Raw genomic sequence first — 23,570 nt, 5'->3', positions numbered from 1 at the left:
TAAGTGCATTTACACTCCACTACGTCCGTTGTGTTAACTGTAAATGGTTTAATAAATGACTTGTTATGCACTTAACACTGCAAGCCAGTTTTTTTCCCCGTCCATACCATTTACAGTTACTACTCCATGTCAACATCCCAAACAGACCAAATGTGTGTGTTTGTGTCTCTTCATCCCAGTAATACTACTCCATTTCCCCATCCTAAACAGACACAATGTGTGTGTGTGTGTGTGTGTGTGTGTGTCCGTCCGTCCGTCTTCTCAACATCCCAGACAGACAAAATGAAGGAGGCCTAATACATCAAATCTGGGTCACAACACAGTGCACATCAAACTATTCAATTGTTTTGGCATTTTAATACAGTCAGGGAAAGACCCCTCGGGATGGAGTATTCTGCACAATGCTTTTCAATAGCGTTGTCGGAAATCAATTTGTACTGGCCTTTCCAGGGAGAGCGATGCCACGAGCAACAAACGCACAGGAGAATATGAAGACAGTTTAGCTCTGAGATCCTTCACCGATGTTTCACATCTGGTACTGTTTAGCTTGGATTTGAGCACAGGGGAGTCGAGAACTTCAGGCTCAGTTTGTGTACCCATGAGAACGTAAGGAACTGGAAAACAGTTTGATTAGTGTGCCTTTACTAACTGTCTACATTAAATGGCACCTTTTTCCCTATTTAGTGTACGACTTTAGACCAAGGCCCATAGAGCTCTGGTAAAAAGGAGTGCACCACAGTTGGGTTGTTTCCATGCACTGAGTTTCTCCTAATCAATCACTGAATTTTGTTGATATGATCAATTGTGTGGTACAGGGTCCAGTACATGGTAAGCCCTCAAGTATTTTACCAGGGTACAACATGTTTCTGTGTAGGCACAAGTCCCACACACGAGTGTCAACGGAACACTCGTTCTCAAGTCCCATGTCAGTGCATGTGCCCCTGAGTTTCCAAACAACAAAACAAGGGAACAAGGGAAGGGAACACTGCCGTTGCTTCACTTTCCAACCAATGCATGAATGAATTGAGCAGCAAAATTAAGTGAAGAGGAAATTCTTGCAGGACAGTGGAAGTTGATAAAAGTGCTTCTCTATTGTAACAATAAAGAAGCACTTTTATCAACCTTCACCATCCTCCAAGAGATGCTGAATTTTCTCTTCACTCCAAACACATGACACAGCTGGAATTCAGAGTAGATGGCAAAATGGGCCAGTTATTAGGCGCATACATACTTCCTTTGTTTACAGAATTTGGTATGTATGCAAAGCACATGATTAAAAAACGGCTTACCTTGCTGTAATTCATTTCTGACCTGATGACACCTAGTAGTTTCTACTAAGCGCTAAATGTATATGTAGTGACCCCTTCCTTGAAGTGTTAACCACACCCAATAAATAAGTGTTTAAATGCAGGGCAGACAATAAGGTCAGTGTTTTCTCCAGGTTCATACTGTACTCTGGTGTCGATTCAAAATAAAAACTACTATTAAGCACTCCCTGTTCTCAGACTAGCTGTGTTCTCTTGTTGCCACATTAGTCGACAGACTCTATCTGGACATACAGCCAGACTGGTATTGATGGCGAGATTAAAAACTTAACTGCCTCTCTCCAGACCCTTTTTGTCGAATTTCAGCAGTCGATACGGCTCAAAACATGTCAAGTCCAAAGCAACATTTACCCTGGCAGCTTCACAAGTCTGCACAAAATACTATAATTTCCATCTTGTTTCAGGACAAATGAGAGGTGATTACCAGACAGGGGTTGTTTGTTTTGGGGGTCCTAACAGTAGTAGGTTGTTCCCTAGTGCCTGAATAAAAACAGTGCCCTCAGGAGAAACAAATAATACATATTACCTCGTCAGCTTTGTGGCTAAATCCATGCAAGGCTAGGAGTCAAACACAGTTGATAAGGGCTAGTAACTAGGTAACTTTAATAACTAGGAGAATAGATAGACCTTGAGGAGAGTTGCGTTGAAAACAAAGTCCTCCTGCAATGCTATGACGGAGCCCATGGAAGGATGAGAAATGTGAGGGCATTTTACGTCTCTCTCTAAGTCTCTCTATCGCTCTCTCCTCATACTCACACACACATCTACTAAGCTATATGGAATTGTTTTAAGAAGGTCATACCTAGGATAATTACAAACACATTGAATACAAACACATTGAATAACAGATTCACTACATGGAACAACAAATAGTCCCAAATAAAATAAAAAAGTTAGTTTGTTCTTTAGCGTCTGTCCTTAATCTGAGAGATACAGTGCCCTCCACTAATATTGGCACCCTTGCTAAATATGAGCAAAACTGGCTGTGAAAATGTTTTTTTTGCTGTTTATCCTCTTGGAATGGCCAAGGCAAATCCTTGATTCTGTGGTGAGTGAACCATTTTTGTGTTGATTTTGAGGTGTGCTCTGCTGGAAGATCCAACCACGGCCCAGTTTAAGCTTTTTTGTGTTGATTCAAAATATTCAAAAATCTAACCTTTAATTGAAGTAAAAAAAAGTTTAAATAAATGAAATATATACTTTTCTCAGAAACGTGTGCCATAATAATCTAACTGAAGTATATTCCCATTCATATTTTACGTATTTAAGTTCACTTGAGTGACTAGGAACACTTAAGTGGTAAGCCATGACCTGTTTCACTGGGGTATAAATATGAGGTGACACACAGGCCAAGTTCCCATAGTCATCCATCACTATGGGAAAGACCCCTGAATAAAGTAATGATGTGCAACAAAATGTTGAGCTGCACAAATCAAGAAATACCCATTTCCACTATCAGGGCAATAATGAAGAAGTTTAAAGCAACTGAAGATGTTAACAATCGGCCTGGAAGAGGACGCGTGTCTGTATTGACCCTACGCACAGTGAGGATGATGGTTTGAGTGGCAAAAAAATCTCCAAGGATCACAGCTGGAGAATTGCAGATGTTAGTTGGGTCTTGGGGTCAGAAAGTCCCCAAAGCTACAATCAGATGCCACCTACATAACCACAAGTTGTTTGGGAGGGTTACCATAAAAAAGTATTTGCTGTCATCAAACAACCAACTCAAGTACCTACAGTTTGCCAAACGTTACTGGAACTTTCAATGGGACCGGGCTCTATGTTTTTCTTTCAAAGGCCCTGGACAACTTGTTAGGATACATGGTATCAGTGACTCCAAGTACCAGCAGATATTTAATCAAACCCTGGCTGCCTCTGCTAGGAAGCTTCAACTGGGCCGTGGTTGGATCTTCCAGCAGAGCACACCTCAAAATCAACACAAAAATGGTTCACTCACCACAGAATCAAGGATTTGCCTTGGCCATTCCAGTCCCCTGACCTAAACCCCATAGAAAACCTGTGGGATGAGCTGAAGAGGAGAGTCCACAAGCGTTGACCTCGGAATCTGAAGGATCTAGAGAGATTCTATAGGGAGGAATGGTCTCAGATCCCTTGCCATGTGTTCTCCAACCTCAATACGCATTATAGGAGAAGACTCAGAGCTGTTATCTTGGCAAAGGGAGGTTGCACAAAGCACTCTACTCAGCAAACTGGATGCAGTCTATCACAGTGCCATCTGTTTTGTCACCAAAGTCCCTTATACCACCTACCACTGCGACCTGTATGCTCTAGTAGGCTGGCCCTCGCTACATATTCGTTGCCAGACCCACTGGCTCCAGGTCATCTATAAGTCTATGCTAGGTAAAGCGCCGTGTAATCTCAGCTCACTGGTCACGATAACACCCACCCGTTGTTTAGTTTATTCATTCAGGCATTTAAAAAAAAACAAGCACACATAAAACTTAAGCCATACATGCACATGAATAAATGCATTGAGGATAACACACAATAAAGCCTGGGACTTATTTCCATTGTGGTCCTCTTCACGCGCTCCAGCAGGTATATCTCACTGGTCATCCCCAAAGCAAACACCTTTGGCCACATTTCCTTCCAGTTCTCTGCTGCCAATGACTGGAACGAATTGCAAAAATCACTGAAGCTGGAGACTTATATTTCCCTCAATGACTTTAAACATCAGCTATCTGAGCAGCTAACTGATCGCTGCAGCTGTACATAGCCCACCCAATCTACCTACCTCATCATTTCTACTTGCACAACATCATCTGCTCATCTATCACTCCAGTGTTGATTTGCTAAACTGTAATTACTTCGCTACTATGGCCTATGTATTGCCTTACCACCTCACGCCATTTGCACACACTGTATATAGACTTTTTTTTCTATTGTGTTATTGACTGTACGTTTGTTTATTCCATGTGTAACTCTGTTGTTTGTGTCTAACTGCTTTTCTTTATCTTTGCCAGGTCACAGTTGTAAATTATAACTTGTTCTCAACTAGCCTACCTGGTTAAATAAAGGTGAAATAAAAAAATAAAAAAATGTAATGAAGGGGTGCCAATAATTGTGTCACACATATATTTTATGATAAGAATATATTTTTTCTTGAAATTATTTTACTTTAATTACCGGTTAGAATGTTGTGAATGTTGTGAATTATTTTAATGAAAGACCAAAACGACAAACAATAAAGACATTTTTTAAAGTCTGTTTTGCTCATATTTACCAAGGGTGCCAATATTAGTGGATGGAACTGTATAAGAAAGATCAAGTAACACACACACACACACACACACACACACATACAGTGGGGCAAAAAAGTATTTAGTCAGCCACCAATTGTGCAAATTCTCCCACTTAAAAAGATGAGAGGCCTGTAATTTTCATCATAGGTGCACTTAAAATATGACAGACAAAATGAGAAGAAAAAAAATCCAGAAATCACATTGTAGGATTTTTTATGAATTTATTTGCAAATTATGGTGGAAAATAAGTATTTGGTCAATAACAAACGTTTATCTCAATACTTTGTTATATACCCTTTGTTGGCAATGACAGAGGTCAAACGTTTTCTGTAAGTCTTCACAAGGTTTTCACACACTGTTGCTGGTATTTTGGCCCATTCCTCCATGCAGATCTCCTCTAGAGCAGTGATGTTTTGGGGCTGTTGCTGGGCAACACACACTTTCAACTCCCTCCAAATATTTTCTATGGGGTTGAGATCTGGAGACTGGCTAGGCCACTCCAGGACCTTGAAATGCTTCTTACGAAGCCACTCCTTCGTTGCCCGGGCGGTGTGTTTGGGATCATTGTCATGCTGAAAGACCCAGCCACGTTTCATCTTCAATGCCCTTGCTGATGGAAGGAGGTTTTCACTCAAAATCTCACGATACATGGCCCCATTCATTCTTTCCTTTACACGGATCAGTCGTCCTGGTCCCTTTGCAGAGAAACAGCCCCAAAGCATGATGTTTCCACCCCCATGCTTCACAGTAGGTATGGTGTTCTTTGGATGCAACTCAGCATTCTTTGTCCTCCAAACACGACGAGTTGAGTTTTTACCAAAAAGTTATATTTTGGTTTCATCTGACCATATGACATTCTCCCAATCTTCTTGTGGATCATCTAAATGCTCTCTAGCAAACTTCAGACGGGCCTGGACATGTACTGGCTTAAGCAGGGGGACACGTCTGGCACTGCAGGATTTGAGTCCCTGGCGGCGTAGTGTTACTGATGGTAGGCTTTGTTACTTTGGTCCCAGCTCTCTGCAGGTCATTCACTAGGTCCCCCCGTGTGGTTCTGGGATTTTTGCTCACCGTTCTTGTGATCATTTTGACCCCACGGGGTGAGATCTTGCGTGGAGCCCCAGATCGAGGGAGATCATCAGTGGTCTTGTATGTCTTCCATTTCCTAATAATTGCTCCCACAGTTGATTTATTCAAACCTTGAGCTCTCTCCTACCCAAACAACTTAGTCTTGACATAGAACAGATACTGCAACCCCGCCACAGTATTATACAAAAATAACATTCTGATGAGAAGTAACTTACAAACATGATGAATATAAAACATCTTACCTATGTTACCAACCAATTCCGATTATTCCCCAACAAGTGGGAGAACGTGCACAATTGGTGGCTGACTAAATACTTTTTTGCCCCACTCTATATACTATATTTTTTTACATATATTTAACCCCTTATTCTTTACACTAAACAGTTTCCATATATTTTTTCAACTGGTACTGGGGGACCGTCAGACAAGTCTTGTGAAGCCTGTGGGCGCCCTAGAGCAAATGAGAGTCTCACCTTTACACAGAGGGGTCATATTAGTTTGTATCCCAAACTGTTTGGACGCTACAGACATAAGTTGGCAGACTGCATCCAATGCAAAAAACACATCTCTTGCTTAAACTACCATACCATCGCTTTATCAATTTCTCTGTGTGTGGTATTGTAGTATTCTATTAAACTACCATACCGTCGCTTTATCAATTTCTCTGTGTGTGGTATGGTAGTATTCTATTAAACTACCATACCGTCGCTTTATCAATTTCTCTGTGTGTGGTATTGTAGTATTCTATTAAACTACCATACCGTCGCTTTATCAATTTCTCTGTGTGTGGTATGGTAGTATTCTATTAAACTACCATACCGTCGCTTTATCAATTTCTCTGTGTGTGGTATGGTAGTATTCTATTAAACTACCATACCGTCGCTTTATCAATTTCTCTGTGTGTGGTATTGTAGTATTCTATTAAACTACCATACCGTCGCTTTATCAATTTCTCTGTGTGTGGTATGGTAGTATTCTATTAATCTACCATACCATCGCTTTATCAATTTCTCTGTGTGTTGTATGGTAGTACTCTATTAAACTACCATACCATCACTTAATCAACACGCAAACACCAGTCAACAAGTTGAAGGAAATGTGAAATATGTAAATATGCATGTTAATTTTTCCACCAATAAAACAATGTAAAATAATAAATCAGTCAAGTTCCTTTCACTGTTCAATCAACACCATATTCAAGTTCTAAACAGTTATAGAAACAGCTGTAGAAAACTTGGAATATGGTACTTATACATGTTTTACTGTGCTCCCTTCAAGGTGTGTTGTCAATTTGATTTCTGTGTTATCTAAATCAAATCAATCAAGGAATCTCAAACACAGCTTCATATTTTAACCAAGACATAAGACATATCATGGCCAAGACATAAGGTTCGCTCTAAAAGGAATTCTGAAATGCATTAGGAGTTTCTTGGGTTTGTCTCAGTCTTAAACTCATTATTACTTCAGTAAATGGGGAATAAAATCAACATTGGAAGACCACTGTGTTGGTTGGCCTCTGCCAACTTCATTATCTTCCCAATCACGACCCCATTACACATGCACACGCAAGCACACACACACACACGTACGTGTTTCCAAGATTGTAGGGAGCCCATTTCAATTCCATGTCTTCTGAAGCGCCAAAATCCTGGTTTTGGCCCTAACTCACTCCAACTCGCTCATTCACTGATTTCTGTAGCCAGGCAAGCTGTTAGTTCTGGAACGGGGATGTCGACCCCTGGCTACCTCTACAACAGCCTAAAGTGTTTCGCCCATTCCCTGGTTAATGGAGGGCTAGTTGGTTCCTTTAACTGGGCTCCCAAGCCTTCAGTGAGATGCTAGGGCTTTCTGCCTGAATCCCTTGGACTCTAATGGAGAAGCTGTCCAAAGCTGTGACAGCCGTGAGTGAAGTCACCACTACAGAGAACAACATCATCCACAAAGATCACTGGCTTCATTGATAAGTGCATTGACGACAACGTCCCCACAGTGACTGAACGTGCAAACCCAACCAGAAGCCATGGATTACAGGCAACATACGCACTGAGCTAAAGGCTAGAGCTGACGCTTTCAATGACTGGGACACTAATCAGGACATAAGAAATTCCACTACGACCAACGAGCCCTCAAAAAGGCAAAGGGTAAACACAGGCCCTGTATATAGCCATGTTACTGTTATTTGTTATTCACTGTGTATTTATTGTTTGTGTCACTATTTACTTTTTTTATTTTATATCTCTGCATTGTTGGAAAAGGACCCATAAATAAGCATTTCACTGTGGGTCAACACCGGTTCTTTATGGAAGCATGTGAAAATTAAATGTTTTTTGTTCTGTTTAGGCAAATCAGACTATATAGTGCATTATAAGGGGAATAGGTGTTATTTGTGACAACAAATATGGGTAGTGGGTAATAGGTAATAGGTTCAGACACAAACAAACCCTACACCCCACCACTGTTTTGGTAAACAGCTGAGGGATGAGGTTGGAGAAATGTAACCACTCAAATTCATAGACAGCGCTATGGATGCATGGTCTGAGGTCAAAATGATATATAATATTGAGGTTACACTAATTATATAAACATTACACTGAACAAAAATATACACGCAACATGCAACAATTTCAAAGATTTTACTGAGTTACAGTTTATAAGGAAATCAGTCAATTTAAATTAATTCATTGGATTAATTGTTACATGACTGGGAATGCAGATACAGTATGCAACTGTCACAGATACCTTAAAAAAACGTAGGGGCGTGGATCAGAAAACCAGTCAGTGTCTGGTGTGACCACTATTTGCCTCATGCAGCATGACACATCTCCTTCGCATAGAATTGATCAGGCTGTTGAATACCTATGTAAGAATGCTTTTCATTAACTATAGCTCAGCATTCACCACCATAGTACCCTCCAAGCTCATCATTAAGCTGAAGGCCTTGGGTCTGAACCCCGCCCTGTGCAACTGGATCCTGGATGTCCCCAGGTGGTGAAGTTAGGAAATATCACCTCCACTCTGCTGATCCTCAACACTGGGGCCCCACAAGGGTGTGTGCTCAGCCCCCTCTTGTACTCCCTTGTTCACACGACTGTGTGGCCAAGCATACCTCCAACTCAATCATCAAGTTTGCAGACGACGCAACAGTAGTAGGCTTGATTACCAACGATGACGAGACAGCCTACAGGGAGGTGGTGAGGGCTCTGGCAGGGTGGTGCCAGGAAAATAACCTCCCACCCAATGTCAACAAAACAAAGGAGATGATTGTGGACTTCAAGAAACAGCAGAGGGTGTACCCCCCATCTATATCGGCAGGACCGCAGTGGAGAAGGGGGAAAGCTTCAAGTTCCTTGGCGTACACATCACAGACAAACTGAAATGGACCACCCACACAGACAGTGTGTTGGAGAAGGCACAACAGAGCCTCTTCAACCTCAGGAGGCTGAAGAAATGTGGCTTGTCACCTAAAACCCTCACAAACGTTTACAGATCTACAATTGAAAGCATCCTGTAGGGCTGTATCAATGCCTGATACGGCAACTGCACCGCCCGCAACCGCAGGGCTCTCCAGAGGGTGGTGTGGGAGGGTGGTTCAGCCCGCTATCACCCAGACGGCGAGGTCAGTACAGGCGCATCAAAGCTGGGACCGAGAGACTGAAAAACAGCTTCTACCTCAAAGCCATCAGACTGTTAAACAGCCATCACTAGCACATTAGAGGCTGCTACCTTTAGGCATAGACTAGAAGTCACTGGCCACTTTTAGGAGTGGAACACTAGTCACTTTAATCATGTTTACATATCTGGCATTACTCATCTCATATGTATATACTGTCTTCTATACTATTCTACAGTATCTTAGTCACTTAATAATGTTAACATATATTGCTTTACTCATCTCATATGTATATACTGTATTTTATACTATTCTACAGTTTTTTAGTCCGTTCCGCTCCAAATGTATATAGTCTTAATTAATTCCTACTTAGATTTGTGTGTATTGTGTATATGTTGTGTAAGATATTACTTGTTAATGTCATGACGTTGGCCTCTGAGTATAGCAACTCCATCCCTCTTCGGCCCTTCCGAATAAAACCCCACTCGGGTTTTCGATCAGCAGACCATGTTTCTCTCAATCACGGGAGTACAAAGGTTGCAGACCATTGCTGAATCTTTTAACCATACCACGTGGTTAAACTCTTAGACTATCGATACCGACAGAATAAGAACAAGTCTTTGATACTAATTACTAGTCTGCAGCTAGGAATTCGGTATCATTGAACGCGAAGAACGACAACCGTCGAAACATACATTCTATTACGAATGTCACTTTGAACTACCCCCTCTAACCAAGACCGAGAGAGAGAGGAAGAGAGACGGACAATTCTACGAAAGACACTAACTTTTCACCAGCGATCAAGACGACACACTGAGCGTAAATATATATATTGATTGCAATTGTTCCCGAATGAGTGAGCGTTCATGTGTAAAGGATTAGCATTTTAATTGTTATAATTAACTCTGTAGTGACTTCTTAGTCGACCCCCCATTTCTCCTTTATTTAACAAGCCGCCATGCCGGTTCAGCCACTAGGGCATATTCCCCTATCATTTCATGTAACCACATTTACCATGTTTGTTTGTTTATGCATTTCTGTGAATTACTTAGATAGTAATAAATAAATTATTTAAGATGTGGGGCGGCAGGGTAGCCTAGTGGTTAGAGTGTTGGACTAGCAACCAGAAGGTTGCAAGTTCAAACCCCCGAGATGACAAATCTGTCTTTCTGCCTCAACAGGCAGTTCAGTAATAAAAAAAGTATGGATGACTCATAGTGAAGACTGGGTTCGTGCAGATAACCAACAATTTATGACATTTGGAATGAGACTAACGTGAGGTAAATAAATCATCATAAGACTATTGATCAGATATGAAAATATTTATATTGGGAAATTATAACTTTGTAATCTGAATACTTTCCTTGGTGCTCCGATTTCCTAGTTAATTACAGTTAAATGATTATTCAGTTTAATCGCGTAATACTAATTACTGGAATCTTTCAATTTAATGATAGTAAAGACACAACATTCGATATTAGTGCACTGTCAGAGCTAGAAGCACAAGCATTACGCTACACTCGCATTAACATCTGCTAATCACGTGTACGTGACCAATACAATTTGATTTGATTGGAGCCTTTCCCTATCTAAAGCAGGTTTAATATATAGGGATTGTCCATAAGTTAAACATCCTGTCAGTTGGGGTCAGTGCCGTTTAAGGTGAGGGAGGATGATAATTTTTTATTATTTTATTTATTTCCATTACATCATATGTGATGACTGTCATTCATATTCCATTCACCCGGTTCAATGTAACAGCGATAGGTTTAGCCTACTACATCATTCTCAAATTTTCCCTATAGCCATCATGAGGTTGCTACAACCTAGCCTATGAATTAAAGTTTACAATGTAGGTGCACACAGGTCAAGAGACACATTTGAGGCGACAGACTGACATTCAAAACTGCCTTGAACACTCTTGCCTTCATACAGCTGATATAGCCCTCAAACTCTGGACCTCGAAGAAAGTTGCACTGCAGCCTCCGGCACACATGTATACGGTGTCGACATAGTTTAGAATCCGGGCTACCAAACCTCTCTCGCTCTTTCCCCACTGTCATCCTCTCTCTATCGGTTCAATAAAGTCCAAAAATACTTACAAAATATACAGATATTTTAATTTCAAGATCCTAAAACACACTGCACTGCAGTTTTATAGATACATTTCTAAAGTGGATTTGAGATACTCTGAGAACTCTTATTGGCATTCCAAATGTTATCATACAGGCAAAACAACAACAGCGACAACAGCAGCTGCTGGTTTTGCCCAAGTAACAAGAGGGCCACTGTTTCTAGAGACTGAGGGAAGGAAAGTTTCCCTAATCCGTGCTATGGCTCTGAGGTACTTCCCATTAAAATCACTGTCATCTCGACCAAACAATGGCTGCTTTGTGTGTGTGTGCGTGCATTCATGCGTGCCTGCATATGTTTGAATGTCTCCGTGTGTGTGTGTGTGTGTGTGTGTGGACATCGTCCTACATTCTAAGCAGTCGGTGGTGCTGTTCTTCTCCCCATTTCCCTATACTCCATTACCCCTGGCTGCCTATGAATGAGAGGTGTGTTTGGTGTGTAAACCTTGTTTTTGTTGTGACTTGTTCCTTGGTCCTGGCCTATATTTTCCTGGCTCTGCGACCGGCTGTTTTAGTACGGGAGACTCACAAAGTGTATGATATACCGTATGTGACTCACCATTTGGATTCGGTCTTATGTAGCAAAATGTGAAATGGTGTTTTTTTTACATTGGATAAAAGTAGAGACTCAGAGCTACAAGATGGTTCATCATACACTATTTGAGGAACAATAGGAAAGTAATTCTGCTTTGAAAGTTAATCAACTTGTAAACTCACTTTTGAGAAAATCAACTTGCATGTTTTGGTATTGAAGAGCACTTCTTTGTCACCCATTCAGCATCGTTCACACACTCTTAAGCTTTAGCCCCAATCATCTCGTTTCGCTCTCGCAGCGTACACTTGACGCTCTGGCCGATGATTTGTTTACCTATGGATAACATGAAAACAGCCTAACCAGCTCTGCTGGCAACAATTTCATTACTCTTTTTTGCAAATGTTTACTGACACTGGCCATATTCAACGGGTGTTGTACACGCGTCACATAGCATTAGCTAACGAGCAAACCAGCTAACGTTAGCTAGTTAAACAACAATGAACAAAGTGCCAACAATGCCACAGTGCTGGGAGCTAACCAACCAGGTGCAATGTAAGCTAATAATGTCAGCTAGGGAGCCAGCCAGCTAACGTTAGCTAGCTAGCATGATGGACATGTCCCCCTCCCTGTCAGGAATGCCATACCACCAGTGTTTGAAGATGGTTTGAAGATGTAATCCAGAGACAAGTGTTTTCTCCTCTCTTTAGCTATCATACTCTAATTTCACTGATTTCAAAACTTGATCCTCCAGAAAGTGGACAGCAACACTTATGCAACTCCACTACATAATATTTTTTTTTTAAATCCGTGGTCGACAGGATTACCAACACAGACTGATGAGCTCAAATACACCGAAGCCTTCAATATGGAAGACCAATCCGAACTACTAACTCGGCATGTCCAGCCCACTCATTATCTCAGCCTATCATGGCTAGAGGGAAGGTTGCTAATTTTTCTGTGGCTGAACCAACAAGGCTCGTAATTTAACAATTCTATTCGTATTTACAGATGGCATACAAGTTTTTTTATTAAGGAACATGAGAGTTCACATGTTCGAGAAGGCATTTCTGCCAAAAAACGCATTTTGATAAAAAAATATTGTTTATGTTCAAACGGCTCTCCTGTGAAGTCCTGACTTGCGATATACGCCTAGTTTCCTGAATCGGGTCAAATGTTGTAGGTCTGAGTCTCTACTCTACTCTATCCAATGTAAAAAACACAATTTCAAATTTTACTACATAAGACCGAATCTAGGTGGTGAGTCACCTTTAAAAATGTTATTTAAGTCACCAACTGTTAGGCAATTGGCAATATCAGCTAACAATTTTTTGATTGGTAGTTAGTCTAGACAGCATACTAAACTTGTAGTAATCATGGTGGAACCAAATAGTGTCCCCCTGCCAAAAAGTGTCCCTGATTACTTAATGAACCAAAGCGTCCATTGCTATGCTGGTTGCTTGGCTCTATTTTACCTCGTAGCGGTCGTGAAGGAAAGAGGACGCAGGTAGTTCTAGTTCCATTTCACCGCATAAACGCACGCTCAGTCTGCGCAAAATTATTACCTCAGAATTGCTCCCCAAGAACGCTGTTTTTGACGGTGACAACCTGCTGACTATGTGCTGCTTCAGAGGACCGGAAAGACTGGAAAGAGAACATGCTTTCTTTACCATATATTTGTCTTTATATAAGAAAATACTGTTAAATAGGAATAAATAATGTAAGTTGTTTTTAGATTTACATTGCTAGCTACTGTACTTATTGACCTCAGCCTGCCTAGTCAGCTAGCCAGCTACAGTAACTTCTATTAGATAACTGGAAGGCTTTAGCTATGTACAACTATTTTTCAACAACCATTTTCAATTTAGCTAGTTGGTCATCTACATGTTGCTAGCTGTGCATATAGTTCAGTGGAGGCTGCTGAGGGGAGGATTGCTCATAATAATATCTGGAATAGAGTAAATGCAATGGTATCAAACACGTGGTTTCCATTTGGTTGATACCATTCAATTGACTCCATTCCAGCCATTATTATGAGCCGTCCTCCCCTCAGTAGCTTCCACTGATATAATTACAGTTGAAGTCGGAAGTTTACATAGATTAAGGTTGGAGTCATTAAAACTAATTTTTCAACCACTCCACACATGCAAAAGGTGCAAATCAATCCCAGAACAACAGCAAATGACCTTGTGAAGATGCTGGAGAAAACAGGTACAAAAGTATCTATATCCACAGTAAAACCAGTCCTATATCGACATAACCTGAAAGGTACCTCAGCAAGGAATAAGCCACTGCTCCAAAACCGCCATAAAAAGCCAGACTACTGTTTACAAATGCACATGGAGACAAAGATCGTACTTTTTGGAGAAATGTCCTCTGGTCTGATGAAACAAAAATAGAACTGTTTGGCCATATGTTTGGAGGAAAAAAGGGGAGGCTACAAGCCAAAGAGCACCATCCCAACAGTGAAGCACAGCATCATGTTGTGGGGGTGCTTTGCTGCAGGAGGGGCTGGTGCACTTCACAAAATAATGGCATCACGAGGAAGGAAAATTACGTGGATATATTGAAGCAACATCTCAAGACATCAGTCAGGAAGTTAAAGCTTGGTCGCAAATGGATCTTCCAAATGGTCAATGACCCCAAGCATACTTCCAAAGTTGTGGCAAAATGGCTTAAGGACAACAAAAGCTATTGGAGTGGCCATCACAAAGCCCTGACCTCAATCCTGTAGATTTTTTTGGGGCAGAACTGAAAAAGCGTGTGCGAGCAAGGAAGCCTACAAACCTGACTCAGTTACACCAGCTCTGTCAAGAGGAATGGGCAAAAATTCACCCAACTTATTGTGGGAAGCTTCTGGAAGGCTACCTGAAACGTTTGACACAAGTTAAACAATTAAAAAGGCAATGCTACCAAATACTAATTTAGTGTACGTAAACTTCTGACCCACTGGGAATGTGATGAAAGAAATAAAACCTGAAATAAATCCCTCTCCACTATTATTCTGACATTTCACAATCTTAAAATAAAGTGGTGATCCTAACTGACCTAAGACAGGGAATTTTTACTCTGATTAAATGTCAGGAATTGTGAAAAACTGATTTTAAATGTATTTGGCTAAAGTATATGTAAACTTCCGACTTCAACTGTATATTTCTGTCATATTGAGGTGTCTAGCTATAAGTTAAACCTGATCAATCAAATGGATAAGAGTAAGCAACTATGGTAATTCCAAATTCCCTTAACTAGGTGTCTTGCTAGACAGACAAAGAGGGGGAGGAAGAAAGTGAAAAAGAAAGAATGAAAGTGAGAAAGGGAGAGGTGGGAAGAGAGTGGAAAAGAGTAGAAGACAGACAAAGAGAGATGGAGAGAGAGAAACAAGATGGAGAGAGAGAGAGAGAAAGAGAGATTAAGACAGCGGTGCAAATGTACTTAGACTCGATTGTTTCAACAACTGTTATCTTCCAACTTGTTTGGCAATCATACACAGGAGGGTGATTTTTACGGTGGAGAAGGAGGCCATGCTGGCCATTTCGGAGTGAAACGTATGATTTCCAAAATTAACCTACGCTTCTTCTGATGTGGAATTGTCAAGGAGGTGGACAGCTGGGCAAGTGAAATAACCTTTTGTTTATCAATCACATTCTATTATATCTGAAATGATTATGATTTCAATGAATGTCATATCAGAGAGCACACAATGTTTAAATGTGTTACTTTTTGCTTAAAGGTCATTCTAGCCTGCCCGAAGTTTGAGAGGGCGAAGACTGTGGCGCCGGAGATCAAGCCTATCAAATTTGTTTCACCATAGCACATGTTCCGGGAGTACATATCGCCCATTTGTAACACTTCACTACTCCAAATGTTCTCACCGTAAAGTGTAACCTGTGTGTTTGCTTGTTTACGTCTCTGTCTCCTACCCTGTTCCCTTTAACTCTGCTCCTGTTCTCCAGGATCTAGGAATTCTGCCCAACATCCAGACGTGGATCCACCTGATGTCCTCCATTACCAAGCACGCTCCAACGTTTCATTACATCATCTACAGCTACTCTTATTGTCATGTTGTCATTATCTGCTCAGAAAGTTTTTTTGCTCTATCATACTGGGCACATAATATGTGAGATACACAGATGAACGATAAACACTAGCACTGCAAACACTAGAGCAGCAGTGCCTGGACTTTGCAGTCTCCCTCTTCAAGTCCCCCTTCCGAGACTGTCTACATGTTGAGAACAAGTGACAGGCAGAACCTCCCACCCACACAGCAACCACCTCCTCTATATTCCACACACAAGAATTTAGTATTTTAGTCTGATTGTCATGTGAGTGTAAAAAAATTGAGGGGTGAAAATAAATGAATGACACTGTACCAAAAACAATCAAAGTTTAAATATTAAAATCTTAAATAGTGCCAGGTTGGTTTTCACAGCTGTTTCACAGGTATCCTTTGACTGTATTTATTTGTTCCACATTAATCATTGTTGTATCCTGGGACCTACAATATATACATATATATATATTCAACCACAAGGGTGTACTAATTGTCTATGTGAGATAGAACAAAAATGTATCACAATAGAGGACTACTGAAATATTATTTCAGTGTAGATAAGGGACGGGCAGGTTAAAATAAAACATGACAGCCAGACAAGCCAGTTTATGAATCAAACAGATTTGCATATGAATGGAGTGGATGTTTGCTGTAAATGGCTAATGTGTCAAGCAGATTACATATTTTCTTTGCCATTTCCGAAAAGTATCAGCGTGTAAGACATGGATTTCATGTTGTAATGTTCACAAGGTACCCAAACATAGTTAGAAGTAATGTTTTCATTTTACTAGCTAAACAAAACTTAAACAGCAAAATTGTCGTGGAAATCAGCCTTGTTTGCATAGCGATGATGAAGAGAATGTCATTTAGGCTGTAATGTTCTCCAAAATTCTAATCATTAGGTCAACACACCGTTGATATAGCAACGGACGCTAGTAGTTCATGGAATCCCATTGTGATGCAGAGGAGGACCCTTTTTGGCCGGGGGATATTACTTGGGATGGCAGGCCCCCATTGATTTTGTTAGTCATTCTCACTCAGATATCATATTAACATGGCATTAGTCATGACAAAATGTGTCAAATTGCAGAAAATTTGCTTTAAAACTGCAAAAATGTCTCTCCACCCCATAGCAGAACTTGTAGAATTGTAATACATTAGCTGTACAACTGCAATGTTTTGCTTAGGGCCCCCAAAAGACTAGAGACGGCCCTGCAAACACAGGGGCATTTGTGCATGGTCAAAAAAAGTATGTGCTTTGCCAAAAATGATTCTCCCCAAAAGGACTTTGGGAAGTTCATGTCCATGTCCCAAATGGAGCCAGAGACAAGGCTTTTTTCAAAAGTAGTGCACTACATAGGGGATAGTGTGCCATTTGGAAACCACACCCTGTGTATTTATTTCATTTGCTGTTGAGCAAGGGGTCCAAGCACACTTTTTTCTATCAAGAATGTAGTTTCCTCACAGAGACCCGACCACAGAGTAAGCCAGTGCTGTTATGGTACGAGAAAGGAAGGACATTATGTCAAGAGAAAGGGGTGAAAGGGAGGTCTAACCAAAACGTTCCCCCTTTCAGACTGTATGTTGACAATCTGAAGCTGCACGAGGGAACAGTCTGTTCAAGAGATGAGGTTGGATATAGTGTGTGTGTGTGTGTGTGTGTGTGTGTGTGTGTGTGTGTTCAACTAAGGGCAATGGGATAAATATTGTCGATTCTAAATAATGTTCTGTGTGAGTGTGTCAGAAATCACCTTCTTCTTGCTGCAGTAGATCTGCCATTTCTTCTCGGCAGGTAGAGCAAACATTGCCTCCCTGTTCTTGTCTGTCAGGTCCAATTCATCCTGTGACAACAGAAAAAAGGCAATGAATCAATCAGTCAGTCAGTCACAATCAATCCATCAATTAGTCAATCAAGGAATTAAGTAATCAGTTATAGGATTCTCTCATTTATTGTTTTGAGGCTTCATAATATGTCAAGGATGCTCATGAATAGTATTGTTTTATTACTCTAATTACCCAGATAATTGCCTATAATTTCACACATAGTATAATAACAGATGAAATAAATGAAGCAAAGTGTTATGGGTGAGAAAGGGGGAAGAATGAGTGAGTTTGTATTTGTATTTTGTATTTATTATGGATCCCCATTAGCTGCTGCCAAAGCAGCAGCTACTCTTCCTGGGGTCCAGCAAAATTAAGGCAGTTTATACAATTTTAAAACATTACAATACATTCAAAGATTTCACAACACACTGTGTGCCCTCAGGTCCCTACTCCACCACTACCACATATCTACATTACTAAATTAATGTGTATGTATACTGTGTGTGTGTGTGTGCGTGCGTGCAAATGTTTGTCGCTTCACAGTCCCCGCTGTTCCATGAGGTGTTTTTTTTAACCTGTTTTTAAATCTAATTTTACTGCTTGCATCAGGAACTTGATGTGGAATAGAGTTCCATGTAGTCATGGCTCTATGTAGGACTGTGTGCCTCCCATAGTCTGTTCTGGACTTAGGGACTGTGAAGAGACATCTTGTCACATGTCTTGTGGGGTATGCATGGGTGTCCGAGCTGTGTGCCAGTAGTTTAGACAGACAGCTCGGTGCATTCAACATGTCAATACCTCTCATAAATAAGTAGTGATGAAGTCAATCTCTCGTCCACTTTCAACCAGGAGAGATTGACATGCATATTATTAATGTTTGCTCTCTGTGTACATCCAAGGGCCAGCAGTGCTGCCCCGATCTTTTTTGTGGCACCTGACCACACGACTGAACAGTAGTCAAAACTAGGGCCTGTAGGACCTGCCTTGTTGATAGTCTTGTTAAGAAGGCAGAGTAGGGCCTCCCGGGTGGCGCAGGGGTTAAGGGCGCTGTACTGCAGCGCCAGCTGTGCCATCAGAGTCCCTGGGTTCGCGCCCAGGCTCTGTCGTAACCGGCCGCGACCGGGAGGTCCGTGGGGCGACGCACAATTGGCCTAGCGTCGTCCGGGTTAGGGAGGGATTGGTCGGTAGGGATCTCCTTGTCTCATTGCGCACCAGCGACTCCTGTGGCGGGCCGGGCGCAGTGCGCGCTAGCCAAGGTTGCCAGGTGCACGGTGTAGCCTCCGACACATTGGTGCGGCTGGCTTCCGGGTTGGATGCGCGCTGTGTTAAGAAGCAGTACGGCTGGTTGGGTTGTGTATCGGAGGACGCATGACATTCATCCTTCGTCTCTCCCGAGCTCGTACGGGAGTTGTAGCAAGATAGTAGCTACAACAATTGGATACCACGAAATTGGGGAGAAAAAAGGGTAAAATAAAAATAAAATTAAAAAAAAAGAAGGCAGAGTATCACTTTACCACAACACCTGCAATTACTTTATGCCTCGCTGTATGTCTCTCTCAAATGTCAATATGCCTTGTATACTGTTGTTCAGGTTAGGTATCATTGTTTTAGTTTACAATGGAGCCCCTAGTTCCACTCTTCATACCTCTGATACCTCCTTTGTCCCACCTCCCACACATGCGGTGACCTCACCCATTACAACCAGCATGTCCAGAGATACAACCTGTCTAATCATCACCCAGTGCCTGGGCTTACCGCCGCTGTACCCACACCCCACCATATTATGCCCTAAATATATTCTACCATGACCAGAAATCTGCTCCTTTTATTCTTTGTCCCCAACGCTCTAGGCAACCAGTTTTGATAGCCTTTAGCCGGACACCCTCATCCTACTCCTCTGTTCCGCGGGTGATGTGCATGTCCCCAGGCACCCTCATTTGTTGACTTCTGTGATCAAAAAAGCCTTGGTTTCATGCATGTCAACATCAGAAGCCTCCTCCCTAAGTGTGTTTTACTCACTGCTTTAAACACACTCTGCCAACCCTGATGTCCTTGCCGTGTCTGAATCCTGGCTTAGGAAGGCCACCAAAAATTCTGAGATTTCCAAACCCAACTATAACATTTTCCGCCAAAGGGGGAGGAGTTGCAGTCTACTGAGAAGATAGCCTGCAAAGTAATGTCATACTTTCCAGGTCCATACCCAAACAGTTCAAACTTCTAATTAAAAAACTTAATCTCTCCAGAATTAAGTCTCTCACTATTGCTGCCTGCTACCGACCCCACTTCAGCTCCCAGCTGTGCCCCGGACACCATTTGTGAATTGATCGCTCCCCATCTAGCTTCAGAGTTTGTTCTGTTAGGTGACCTAAACTGGGATATGCTTAACACCTCGGCAGTCCTACAATCTAAGCTAGATACCCTCAATCTCACACAAATCATCAAGGAACCCACCAGGTACAACCCTAAATTTGTAAACAAGGGCACCCTCATAGACGTTATCCTGCCCAACTGGCCCTCCAAATACACCTCCGCTGTCTTCAATCAGGATCTCAGTGATCACTGCCTCATTGCCTGTATCCGCTACAGATCCGCTACAGACCACCCCTAATCGCTGTCAAACGCTCCCTAAAACACTTCTGCGAGCATCGACCTGGCCCGGGTATCCGGGAAGGATATTGACCTCATCCCGTTAGTTGAGGATGCCTGGTCATTCTTTATAAGTAACTTCCTCACCATCTTAGATAAGCATGCTCCGTTAAAAAAATGCAGAACTAAGAACAGATATGGTTGGTTCACTCCAGACCTAACTGCCTTCGACCAGCACAAAAACATCCAGTGGCGGACTGCAATAGCATTGAATAGTCCCCGTGATATGCAACTGTTCAGGGAAGTCAGGAACCAATACACGCTGTCAGTCAGGAAAGCAAAGGTCAGCTTTTTCAAGCAGAAATTTGCATCCTGTAGCTCTAACTCCAAAAAGTTCTGGGACAATGTAAAGTCCATGGAGAACAAGAGCACCTCCTCCCAGCTGCCCACTGCATTGAGGCTGGGTAACACGTTCACCACCGATAAATCCATGATAATCGAAAACTTCAACAAGAATTTCTCAACGGCTGGCCATGCCTTCCTCCTGGCTACGCCAACAGCTCCGCCCCCCGCAGCTGCTCGCCCAAGCCTCCCCAGCTTCTCCTTTACCCAAATCCAGATAGTAGATGCAAAACCTGGACCCATACAAATCAGCTGGGCCTGACAATCTGGACACTCTATTCCTGAAACTATCCGCTGCCATAGTCGCAACCCCTATTACCAGCCTGTTCAACCTCTCTTTCATATCGTCTGAGATCCCCAAGGATTGGAAAGCTGCCGCGGTCATCCCCCTCTTCAAAGGGGGAGACACCCTGGACCCAAACTGTTACAGACGTATATCCATCCTGCCCTGCCTATCTAAGGTCTTCGAAAGCCAAGTCAACAAACAGATCACTGACCATCTCGAATCCCACCGTACCTTCTCCGCTGTGCAATCTGGTTTCCAAGCCGGTCACGGGTTGATAACCGCCATCGATAAAAGACAGTACTGTGCAGCCGTCTTCATCGACCAGGCCAAGGCTTTCGACTCTGTCAATCATCATATTCTTATCGGCAGACTCAGTAGCCTCGGTTTTTTTAATGACTGCCTTGCCTGGTTCACCAAGTACTTTGCAGACAGAGTTCAGTGTGTCAAATCGGAGGGCATGTTGTCCGGTCCTCTGGCAGTCTCTATGGGGGTGCCACAGGGTTCAATTATTGGGCCGACTCTTTTCTCTGTATATATCAATGATGTTGCTCTTGCTGTGGGCTGATCCATCTCTGCGCAGACGACACCATTCTGTATACTTCTGGCCCTTCCTTGGACACTGTGCTATCTAACCTCCAAACGAGCTTCAATGCCATACAACACTCCTTCCGTGGCCTCCAACTGCTCTTAAACGCTAGTAAAACCAAATGCATGCTTTTCAACCGTTCGCTGCCTGCACCCACACGCCCGACTAGCATCACCACCCTGGATGGTTCCGACCTAGAATATGTGGATCTATAAGTACCTAGGTGTCTGGCTAGACTGTAAACTCTCCTTCCAGACTCTTATCAAACATATCCAATCTAGAGTTGGCTTTCTATTTCGCAACAAAGCCTCCTTCACTCACGCCGCTTACCCTAGTAAAACTGACTATCCTACCGATCCTCGACATCGGCGATGTCATCTACAAAATAGCTTCCAATACTCTACTCAGCAAACTGGATGCAGTTTATCACAGTGCAATCCATTTTGTTACTAAAGCACCTTATACCACCCACCACTGGGACCTGTATGCTCTAGTCGGCTGGCCCTCGCTACATATTCGTCGCCAGACCTACTGGCTCCAGGTCATCTACAAGTCCATGCTAGGTAAAGCTCCGCCTTATCTCAGTTCACTGGTCACGATGGCAACACCCACCCGTAGCACGAGCTCCAGCAGGTGCATCTCACTGATCATTCCTAAAGCCAACACCTAATTTGGCCGCCTTTCCTTCCAGTTCTCTGCTGCCTGTGACTGGAACAAATTGCAAAAATCGCTGAAGTTGGAGACTTTTATTTCCCTCACCAACTTTAAATATCTGCTATCTGAGCAGCTAACCGATCGCTGCAGCTGTACATAGTTCATCGGTAAATAGCCCACCCAATTGACCTACCTCATCCCCATACTGTTTTTATTTATTTACTTTTCTGCTCTTTTGCACACCAGTATCTCTACCTTGCACATGACCATCTGACCATTTATCACTCCAGTGTTAATCTTCTAAATTGTAATTATTCGCCTACCTCCTCATGCCTTTTGCACACAATGTATATAGACTTTTTTCTTTTTTTTCTACTGTGTTATTGACTTGTTTATTGTTTACACCATGTGTAACTGTGTTGTTGTCTGTTCACACTGCTATGCTTTATCTTGGCCAGGTCGCAGTTGTAAATGAGAACTTGTTCTCAACTAGCCTACCTGGTTAAATAAAGTTGAAATAAAAAATAAAACAAGATAGACTTCTCCCCATATTAGCTACTACTGCATCAATATGTTTTGACAGTGACAGTTTATAATCTAGTGTTACTCCAGGTAGTTTAGTCATCTCAACTTGCTCAATTTCCACATTATTTATTACAAGATTTAGTTGAGGTTTAGGGTTTAGTGAGGGTTTTGTTCCAAATACAAATAGTCTTAGAAATATTTACGGCAAACGTATTTCTTGCCACCCACTCTGAAACTAACTGCAGCTCTTTGTTGAGTGTTGCAGTCATTTCAGTCGCTGAAGTAGCTGACGTGTATAGTGTTGAGTCATCTGTATACATAGAAACTCTGGCTTTACTCAGTCAGTGGCATGTCATTAGAAAAATGTAAAAAAGCAAAGGGCCTAAACAGCTACCCTGGGGAATTCCTGATTCTAGCTGGATAATATTTGATAGGCTTGCATTAAAGAACACCCTCTATGTTCTGTTAGACAAGTAACTCTTTATCCACATTATAGCAAGTGTAAAGCCATAACACATACATTTTCACCAGCAGTAGACTATGATCAATAATGTCAAAAGCTGCACTGAAGTCTAACAAGACAGCCCTCACAATCATTTTATCATCAATTTCTCTTAGCCAGTCATCAGTCATTTGTGTAAGTTATGTGCTTGTTGAGTGTCCTTCCCTACAAGCATGCTGAAAGTCTGTTGTCAATTAGTTTAC

At 42.0% G+C, this 23,570-nt stretch overlaps 1 protein-coding gene across 4 annotated transcripts in view; it reads right to left on the bottom strand.

The window, feature by feature from the left end:
• The window catches only part of daam2 (dishevelled associated activator of morphogenesis 2), a 234,287-nt gene that overhangs the window by 95,972 nt on the left and 114,745 nt on the right, over nt 1-23,570 (bottom strand). For all 4 annotated transcript variants that reach the window (XM_036963291.2, XM_036963290.2, XM_090221720.1 and 1 more), the window contains exon 3: nt 17,754-17,843. In XM_036963291.2, coding sequence (XP_036819186.1) covers nt 17,754-17,843 — 90 coding nt within the window. The remainder of the gene's footprint in view (nt 1-17,753; nt 17,844-23,570) is intronic.

This window comes from Oncorhynchus mykiss, chromosome 26 (genome assembly GCF_057628025.1).
Source record: "Oncorhynchus mykiss isolate SJ-2025 chromosome 26, ASM5762802v1, whole genome shotgun sequence".
In the NCBI taxonomy this organism is placed as follows: domain Eukaryota; kingdom Metazoa; phylum Chordata; class Actinopteri; order Salmoniformes; family Salmonidae; genus Oncorhynchus; species Oncorhynchus mykiss.
Note: the sequence above shows the minus strand (reverse complement) of the source record. Positions and strands in the feature narration are given on the sequence as shown.